The 10,043-nt window shown below is 42.7% G+C and overlaps 1 protein-coding gene across 3 annotated transcripts in view; it reads left to right on the forward strand.

Annotated features, from left to right (window-relative positions):
• Positions 1–9,954, forward strand: part of SFI1 (SFI1 centrin binding protein) — a 29,644-nt gene extending 19,690 nt beyond the window's left edge. For 2 of the 3 annotated variants that reach the window (XM_031047881.2, XM_034068577.1), the window contains exons 17-29: positions 579–681; positions 1,160–1,256; positions 1,880–2,040; positions 2,454–2,528; positions 2,820–2,894; positions 3,268–3,444; positions 4,166–4,407; positions 5,313–5,408; positions 6,548–6,797; positions 7,479–7,626; positions 8,374–8,494; positions 9,110–9,212; positions 9,755–9,954. In XM_031047881.2, coding sequence (XP_030903741.2) covers positions 579–681; positions 1,160–1,256; positions 1,880–2,040; positions 2,454–2,528; positions 2,820–2,894; positions 3,268–3,444; positions 4,166–4,407; positions 5,313–5,408; positions 6,548–6,797; positions 7,479–7,626; positions 8,374–8,494; positions 9,110–9,212; positions 9,755–9,862 — 1,756 coding nt within the window. In that variant the 3' untranslated portion in view covers positions 9,863–9,954. The remainder of the gene's footprint in view (positions 1–578; positions 682–1,159; positions 1,257–1,879; positions 2,041–2,453; positions 2,529–2,819; positions 2,895–3,267; positions 3,445–4,165; positions 4,408–5,312; positions 5,409–6,547; positions 6,798–7,478; positions 7,627–8,373; positions 8,495–9,109; positions 9,213–9,754) is intronic. The other variant, XM_031047883.2, reaches the window with a different exon arrangement.
• The last annotated feature ends 89 nt before the right edge of the window (positions 9,955–10,043 follow it).

Here is a 10,043-nt window from a genome sequence, read left to right on the forward strand (position 1 = left end):
ATCTTTGTCAGTTTTTGAGTGGTCAGTGCTGGGAATTGACTCTGCTGTGCGTTGCTGTTCCTGTGCAGATCACTTAGCTAAAAGGAGTCAACCTCTTCCTGAATTCCCCTCTGTTCTGCTTTAACTTTTTTATTTTAGCCCCACAAGAGACGGCAAACTATATTAGTTCCTGCAGGGAGCACATGGATTTTACGTGGATACGATATTAAACCAGCCTGGAAGATGTAGAGGCTGTCTTGCATTAAGAGTGAGGAGAATGGTTAAAGAAAATACCACTTTGTATTGGTTGTAGTTGCTTTAGTTTTAGCTACCTCATTTGTTTTAATGCTGTACAACCACAGTCACTTGCAGAGCCTGACTGATTTGGCATAAGATGCTGAATTTAAGGGGTGTTCCAGTTTTGTGCTGCCTTCAACATAGACTCGAAGGGGTGGAAGTTGATTTGCAAGACTGAGTTTATAGAGAGAGCTGGCTTTGGCTCCCCTGTGAATTGGAGGGTGCCAAATGAACAAGTGAGATTCATTCTTAATGGGTTTTGTTTGGTTGGTTTTTAATTTTTAATATATTTATATACCCAGGCAGGTTCTGTGTTTGTGGAAGGAAAATGCTCTTGCTCTTGTACGTGAAGCTAAGGCTGCTATTCAAGCAGATGAGCACTACAGGAGAGCAATCCTGTCAAAGGTAGGGTCTCCATAGCAGATACAAAGTCTTAAGTCCATATGCTTGTTCATGCATGGATCAGGTAATGCAGGACCAAAAACTTAATCTAAAAGCCACTACTAAAAAAGGTCTAAAAAGTGGAACTCCCATGTTATTTCTACAGGCATCTCTGAAACTTGTCTCTGAGTGAACTCATGATTTTTCCTCTTTCTTTCTCCCCATTTCCTAGCAGGAAGGCAGAATCAGTAGTATGATACAGCACAGTAGTATTACCTGGGGGGGGGAAGGCAGGTGAATGGAAAAGGAGAATGAATGAAAACTGCAGGGGGACCTTTTGCTGTGTTTACTTCATATGAAATTTGCATTGTCTTGCTGAGCCTGATGTGAAAAATTAAATGGGAATGGTTATGTTGCCGGCAGTATGGAGTACATTGCTTCTCCCTCCAAAAAACATTGCAGTCAGTCTGCATCCTGTCTCTTGTCTGTATTGCACCTTTAGGTGTTGGCACAGTGGAGGTACACTGCCCTGCTCCAAGTGTGTAGCCGTCAGCAGAAGATGATGGCTGTGATGCAGGCCAGAAAACATTTGGATATAGGTGAGCTGATGGAGATACGAAACTCTCAAGACTTAGTTATCGATGTATGATCCTTAGAAAGACATGGCTCAGTAGAGCAGTCTTCTGTGTCACCTGTACAGATGTCTATTAAGTCTACAAAGGATGCCCCCATAGAATGGGGAGGGACTTGGGACTCCAGTGATCAGTTTGCTACTTTGCTTCTCTGTTGGTTCCTTGTCTTCCCTCAAGGGAATTTTCCATTACTAATTTTGAGAAGCTCAGATGTCCCTATTTTAAGGGTAGTGCAAGTAAACTTATCAGTTGCTGCTTTGATCTTTCTCTAGTAATTAATACAGAAAGACCCTCAAACTTCTCAAGCATTTTCACAGTACCAGCCACCTTCTTTCTTGACATGAGGACTCTGAAGCAGCAAGGGCAAATGATTTCCTAAGGATTATAAAGAATGTCAATGGTAGCAGGGAAGACTTATAAGTCATGGCTCACTGACCATTAGCTGAAGTGTTGCACGATGCTTCTTTCTAGTGCTGAGTACTGTCAGTGTTATATATACTTTAAATATACTTAAAGCAACTTTCAGTCTCAGTCTGGAAAAGTAGCTGATAACTTGATACTCTCTGAGTTAATGTATCTTCTCCTGACAGTGCATTTACAGACCATTTTTCTTCACTGGAAGGACTTAACTAGGGAGTCTTTGATACTGAGGGCTCAGCAGCACAGGGCAGCACAGCACCACCAGCAGCACCTACTGCAGAAGTACCTGGTGAAATGGAAGAAGTATCATCAGCAGTGCCTTGGGAAAATGGTGAGAAGGATCAACGACCTCCCCAAGCCAGTGACCTAGGGTGGGAAGTTATGGGTGTGGAGGAGCAGGCTGTGCCTACTGGTGAAGGGAATGGTAGTGACTGAGTGTAACAGTCTTGTGCATTGATGAGGAAGGAACATGCCAGTGTCTTGTCCAAAGAATCTTTTGTAGAACTAAGAGATGAGGAGCTGGGCTTGCCCTGAGTGACACCATTTACTGTTAATGAAATCCTTGCTGGGCTCATAGATACACAGACACTGTTACACCATAGGGCATTTAGGTACTGAGGGTTGTCTCTACAGAACAAAGGGAGGGTGAGAAGGGCTGTTTGGTACCTGTTTTATTCTAGTAAATTTTGGCTCGGATAAGTGGGGTTTGTCTGCAAGTGACTCACTGTTTTGCTTGCCTTACAGCTGCTACGGAGACTGGGAGATCAGCTAATGACTCGTAGACTTTGCTCTTCTTCCTTCTCTTGCTGGAAGACACGGGTAAGGAATTGAACCCTGGGTAGCTAGCACTTTTCTGATCTTTATCCTTTCCTCTCCTTCATACTCCACTCATACATGAGAATATGAGGACCATAAAAATGTATTTAATCATTTTCTGGAGTTTTGGTTCCACTAGCAGAAGGGACACCTTCCTGTATACTGGGTGAACTGAGCAGGTTACTGTGCTATAGCTCCACCAGCACATCCTGTTTGGTTGCTGCTCTGGCTGGCATTTCTGGTGTGGGGTATGGAAACTCCTTACCTCTTTGTGCATTTTTTTTTCCCCAATAGCTGTTGGAGCAGCAATGGGAAAAGCAGAAGATGGTGCAAGCATTGTGGCACTGGTCCCTTTCATTGCAGAGAAAGGTAGGGGTTTGTGTGTGTCAGGGACGGACAAATGAATTTGCAGGTGTGCAAATCATATACATCATGACTGCAGTTAGCAGAGTGTGTGTTCTATCTGTTTCCTTTCGTCTTTGGGGTGCTATATGTTATTTTAGGATGCTGGAAAACTGACCCTGAATCCTCTTACCAGATTAAAAATTGTGCATTTTTTTTCCCCATGAAGCCTCAGCTGACTTAAATCCCTGTCTCTTTGCCCTTGTGGTAGGGTCTTGCTGTTGCTGTAGCTCTGCCTATTACTATCCAGTGAATGGGAAAGTGTTTCTGTCTGCAGGGGGAGTCCCTGGCCTGGAACCTGTGTTTGTAACACTTGAGCTGATTGTTGGTCCTGTTGCAGGTATTTGCTGCTTGGCTCAGATTTACCAAAGGGCAACAGCAGAAGAAAGATTGCATAGAAAAAGCCACAGGAGTTTACCAAGCTGTTCATCTGAGAGAAGGTGTAACCCAGGTATTGAGATACACCACTGGCTTGAAACAGTTGCAAGGACAGCACCAAGCCCAGCATCAGCTCAAGGTGAAAGAGACAAATGATTGTTCAGATACATCCAGCACTGGTCTGCTCTGATCTACTTTGTGTGTATATTTGTGTGCACATATGTATCTGGGAGCCCTACATGCTGGCTCTTGTATGGATCTGATGTACACTTTTGCCTGTGGTTCTGTCCTTTCGTAGAGCAGAGACTAGAAACTTCAGACTTGTGTTGCTAATTTGGAACCTTTCTCAATGAAGCTATTTCAAAACTGGGCAATTCCTACCATAGATAATATTGATGGATAACACCTTTGCATGTGGCTACTGTCTGGTCTCTAGAGTCTGTATTATAATGAAGCGTTAAGAGTCTGTGTCTAGTCCTGTCTTAGCTTTAGCATCGTTTCCACCTTCAAATGTGGGCTTGTGTCACTTCTGACTTTGAGTATTACCCCAACCCTGTTGTGTAGAAAGGAAGATAGGGATGCCTATATTGATTGCTCTCTTCTTGCTCCTGGGCAGTTTTCCAAACTCTTTACCAGGTTTTCAAGACACTGATGGTTCTGTTTCCTCATTGCAGAAGTACCCAGTTCATTTTTCTTACCCAAGTATTTCCACAGTGAACCTGCTAATTTAGCTTAGGGAGCTGCTATGGCTGTGAGGTCAGCAGAAATCTCAGTTCCTTTCTGTGGTGTTCTTCCTTGGTGCAGTGGTGTTGCTTCCTATTCTCAGCCATCAAATACTCTGCTATTCTTTGTGTTGGCAGGCAGCCTACAACCTTCACCAGTCAGTGTATCGCTGTGCCATGCTGTGGAAACAGAAAGCTCTCTCCAAGAAATTAAATAAGCCTTGTTCTTTTCTGCTACCTCTGAAGAAGCAAGTGATGTTTAAAATGACTGATGTTAGTTCTGGGAGAAGAGGACATTCAGCAGAGGAAGAGCCATGGCCTTCAAAGCACAGTCGCCTACCATTTCACCCTGCTGATGGGGACTCAGTTCTCAGTAATCTGTGAGTGTAAAGTTCTAGTTCCCCCTGCATATATGTAGTTGTACATTTGTGTAGTTCTTCTGTCTGTGTCTCTCTCATTTTTGTATTTCCAAACTCTCACACTGATGACTGTAGTCCCTAACACTCTCTCTGACCCTGCATCATGTGGCTGGTCTTGCAGTTATACAAGGTCTGTCCATAGTGAATACATCAGCCCACAAACAAAAAAGGGATTTGTGACTTTATACTTAAATATCAGCGACAGGTAGGATCAGCTCAGCTATGTACTTCCCACTGTGTTTCTCAATATACAGCTATGAATTCATGGAGCTTACCATAGAACACAGGGAAACATTTGAAAGATGTATGTGATGGGACTTTTATTGTCATGAGAGCTGATCTTGTCTGAGTGGCCTAGAGCTGTCAGTGAAGCTCTTTCTCACTGAAGTCAAGTACAGGGTCTGACATGATATCTGAAATGATAAACATCAAGATCGTGGCTGTGCAGAAATGGAACTTTCTTCTTGTCACTTTCTTTCCCCTGGGGAAGCTATTCCTTAAAAATTTCTGATTGTGGGGCAATTTCAAGGAAGAATCTTCCATGAAGCTTCTCAGTCCAGGACAGGAGCCTTAAAGGGAAATAAGGTGATGGGTTCACATTTCTTTAAGTTAGTATATGCTGCCAAAAGAAGTAGTTTTGTCTTGTTCAGTTCTGTCCCTTCCACCACTCCTTGTGTTGGCACAATCCTTTATACAGTAAACCAGATTGTGACATTAATACAGGTCAAAATGTAGTCCTTAAACATTATTATTAAATGCAAGGGGAATGTTGCAGAGCAGAGATGAATGAATAGCACTGTTTCTTTAGCTGCAATGCCAGCTTATGCTAATTTAAAATACATTTTGGTTCTGTTTGTTCTTTTCAGAAATAGCATTCAACGAGCAAGGTTACCACCACAGAGGCCTGACTTCCTTCAGGGCTCTCTAGAAGGCAATGCACTGCTGGGATCTCCTTTTTCTAGGTAGAAAGTTTGGTTTTTAAAGTAAAAATAAATAGGGTGGCTTAGAGTGGGATATGCTATGCTTATCCCTTCAAATCCCCTGACCTTTGTAATACAGAGTGTTCCGTAATTATGGGATGGTGCATTGCTCTCTGCTACCAAAAGGCCATCCTGACCTTAAAAACTTCAAGTTTCTTTATAAGAAGCAGACAAGAAAAACAAACTTTAATAAAATAGCAACCAAGGCTTTTGTTTCAATAGTGAGAGATGTTGAGGGCAAGATAGAGCACATCACTTCCTTGCAGAATGAATGGGCTTAGGGAATAAATAAAGTTATGAGTTATTTTTCTGTCAGTCTTGCCACATAAACTTGGAAAGTTGAGTTGTGCAGAATGCTTTTTGGCTCGTAGATCTTGTTTGTTCCACACCAGGCTTGTGTCTGAATTTAACTGATCTACTGGGGAATCATTACTGATTCTGGTAGTGCAGAGCCAGAACTGAATATTTCTGTGTTGGCTGAATCAACTTTGCTGCTCTAAAAGGAGCTATTTTGTTGTCATTTCTGTTTTCCCCCAAAGGTCTGTGCTGCTGCTGCTGAGAATGTTCAACAAATCAGCAGTTTCACTGTCTTGAGCGTTCTGCATTTGAGTTATGGTAGCACTTCTTAGCCCTGAAACTGAGGAGCTGAAACTGCTCTTGCTATAGAAGCTGTAGTTGCTTCTAAGCAGATGTTTAGACTGAACTTTCATGTGAAACTGTTCTGGAGTTAGCTTTAGAAAAGGGAAATATCCATCAATTTCCTCTCAAAACCCATCTGAGATTGCTGATCCTGCTCCCTCTTTCTCTTGTCCCAAACCAATGAGGCAGGATTTTAATGGATTGAATTCACAGCTCTAAAGAAATTGTTTCAGCCTGGATTAATGTGGAGAATTTGGAGCAGAGCAGGAGGAGTAATGGAAGCCTTTGCTGCTCTGCTGCTTTTTTGGTTTGGTTTTGAAATCATTGTGGTGTTTTGGTTTTGTTTGTTTGGGCAGTTTTTGCTCTTTGGTAGTTTTGGGGTTTTTTCCCTATTAAATTTGGGGTTCCCTTGCATAGTAAAGCAGCTGTCTGGAAAGCTGTGTGCAAGGGAATAACAAGATTACTTCATCCTCTTTTTACAGACCAGAGGCACCCTTTCAGCATACATCTGTGAACAAATGTCTTGGGCAGACTGGGAACTTAATGCAAACACCTGAAGTAGAAGAAAGTACCCGTAGATGTCTGTCCCAAATGGGCAATACCACTCGATCCTACCCATCTCTTGTACGTGCTTTACCACTGTGGACAAATGCTGTGCACCGTGCTACTCAGAGGCCAGAGCTAAGGTCTCCTTCGTCTTTCATGCCTCAAATGAAAGCTGGAGCAGAAATGGTGAGTGTACTGCTGAAGGAAAAACTAGTGTGCTTACTGGGCTACTCAACATGCATGCTGTTTATTGCTGGGTTTTCCTGTGGAGCTGCTGGAGCAGCCATCTGGCTGTTGGGTTATTCTTTTCTTGTTCTAGCTGTCATCCTAAAAGCTGACCAAATTAACTAGCTCTGAATGCCCCAGAGCTCTTTACCACCAGTCTGAAGCAATGTTTTACTAGCTGACCAATCCACATGTACTTCATGCCTTTTTTTCTTGGTCTTGTGTCCTTCCTAGCTGGATGCTTTTCCTAGCAATTGACTTGAGAGTGCTGCTCCTTCAGAGTTCAGAGCAGTTACAGTTTGCCAACCAGATTACAGGGATTTAAGAGCAGCTCAGTTTAGGGGCAGTGGCTATGGCTGACAGTCCCCAGAATTGGAATTCACTTCCCCTGAAAATAGGTGCTTGCATTTCAACCTCCTGTTCCACACCAAATGGGTGGTGTTAATCTTGATGAAACATGTCCATGCTAGAAATTGAAATGCTTATTTCTTAAGCTCTTCTTTGATATTTTATGAGGGGCTCAGTGGCTACAGGGGGTGTTTGAGTGGGAGTAGGGTTGAGTAAGTCAGGTGCATTCTACTTGTAGGGCTTTCTCAAGAAAACCCTTTGAGGGAAAAACATGGTATCATTTTGACCTTGTAGGGAGCAGGTCAGTCTGTGAGTGGTCACAAAGGAGCCCATTCCCAAGACTCTCAACAGGACTCTATGGAGAAGAAGTTACGACCAAACTTGGAGCCACGTTTGTTGTTACCTGAAACCCTGGTGGGAAAACGGAGTCACCAGACTGCAGGTAGGTCCTCAGATCTAAACTGTAGCAGTTGTGTGCCCTCCTCTAATCCATGCAAGAGTGTAAATCAGCTCCACAAAACATCAGGGAGACGAGGCAGTCTCATGTGCCTTCTTCAGGAGGTGAAGAATACCAGTCATTCCTTTTTGGGACAGTAATTAAGAGTTTTGTGGATTCTGCTGAATCAGGGGTAACACTGTTCTGGGGATTGAAGGAAGGGAACTGCTAGGGATTGGCTTATGTACTTAAGTGCTGGGATGTTCATGTATGTGAGGCTGCATGCTTCCCTCACTTTAGGAGGCAAGAACTCTCTTAAGTTTTCTCTGTACTTACAGTATGGTTGTAAAGAGGACATAAGGTGTCTAAGCACCTCCCAGTGTGGTGTTTAGGGCATGAAATTTGTGTTCCATGTGACTAGACTGACTTCGTTCTAGAGATATAAAACACTAAATCACGGCCAAACACTAAATTCTGTCTAAACCAGCATTTGTAGTACTAAATCATTCACATTTATCTTTTTGTGTGTATGTTTAAACCGAGTCTTTGGAGCTTGTAATGCTGTCAGGACTCCTTCCCTCTCATTGTACCTGATCTTTTGGGCGAATATGTACATGTCACAAGATGAAAAAACTTGTGGAAAGGACTGCAGGAGGGTTCCATGTTTCCTATCTACTAACCTGACTTTCACTGATAAGAAACAGTGAAAATCTGCTCCACTTCCATTGCTTGTGCCTTGTATCTTCCATTCAGCTGAAAGGGAACAAAGGGAGTCCAGTTCCAGAGAAGAAATGTTACAGAGGAAGCTGGAAGTTGAACTCCGACACATCCAACAGCAGATGCAGTACTACTTCAGCAGGAAGCAAGAACTCAAGTATGTTGCAAAGCCCCTTTATTTATCCAGCCTTGCTTCACGTTCTCAATTTGATATTACACTTTTTGTATGTATCTGCTTTTAAACTACCAAGTCTGTTCCCAGCAGAAGTGTGAATGAAACGGGAAAGTTCCAGAGGTTTTGATTTTCTAAGAGTTCACTCCAGGTAGGACAGGGGTGCATGTGCCACTTCTTTTGTTAGTCAGCAAGTGGCTTAATTATACCTTTGGCAGCTGTTAGAGAAAGCATGACAGAGGTATTGGGTGTAATCTGAAGGCAGTACAAGTGAACTTGGCAGAGTGAATGTTAGCTTTTAGCTCTTTTATCATGAGGACTTAGCTTTGCCAACTGTATGGTTGGTGTTTGACAACTTCTCTACTAGAACACATTTACAAAAATGCTTACAAGAAAATGGGGCTGTCAGGAAAGGACAAGGTCAGGAACAAGCAGTACGAAATGTAAACGATTTTCAGACAGGTTTCTGTTTTCCAGCATCTCTTTAAGACTTTTACCATTCACTGGTTTGAGACAAGAAATTGGGTCTTATTGCAAGTAAGTTGATTTAGACTGCTGAGCTTCTAATTGGCATAAGAATCCTTTAATCCATTTTATCAGGTTCTGTCAGCAGCAGGCAGAGATTCTAGAGCAGTGGCTAGAAAACAGCACACAACCAGAGGACCAAGGTGGTGTACAAGATGTTCAGGAAGAATTGAATCAGGTCTGTAAATAGCAAATAAATTCAACTTGCTTACGTGATAATCACTATGCTGTGCACTTTGCCTATAGGCTGATGGCAGTTGTGAGCAATTTTGTAGTAACCTGTTACTAACATGCCAAGAGAATTGAGACTCGTAATGAGAAATGGACTGAAGAGCACAACAGGCTGCTGTGTAGATGCATCTTATTTGTTCAGATATGTACTTCCAGCTCCAATAGCCCTTCCTGAGGCTATTTCCAAGCTCCACAGCAGGCCTTAGTAGATTGAGTCTCAATTTTTTCCCTGAGATTTCTCAGGACAGTGTAACTACACTACAGTGACTGTTTCTGCATTGCTGTCAGTGCCCAGGTTTTAATACAGCCATATGGGTACTTAACAGTTAGCTCTTAAGCTAGACAGTACTTGGCTGTTCCTGAGTGACACTATCCTGTCACTTAGTGGTTCTTAAGTGGGCAGCTGGAGCTTATTCACTCTTCCTCTGTCAGAAAGACTAAATGCTGTCTTGCTGTACCAACAGCTTATGTGGCTCTCTTCACTTTCAGCTGCAGGTGAGGATCAACACTCTCACCAAAGCACAACAGAAAGAGAGGTATCATGTGCAGAGCCTGGTTGCCCGCCTGCATGAAATCCAGATTGCTCTCAGTACATAACGCATCTGAACCACTATTCCAGCTCATGGGTAGGACTTTTTGCTCTTTTTATAGCAGGGGAGGATGGGGATGTATACATTCTCTTAGCCTATGTATGGCAATTTTATTTTATAAATTAAATCTTTTTGCTTGCTTTGGTTTGTTACTATAAGTGGTTAAAACAAGTGTTTATACAAGGAGC

The sequence above is a fragment of the Melopsittacus undulatus genome, chromosome 12 (genome assembly GCF_012275295.1).
Source record: "Melopsittacus undulatus isolate bMelUnd1 chromosome 12, bMelUnd1.mat.Z, whole genome shotgun sequence".
Lineage (NCBI taxonomy): Eukaryota > Metazoa > Chordata > Aves > Psittaciformes > Psittaculidae > Melopsittacus > Melopsittacus undulatus.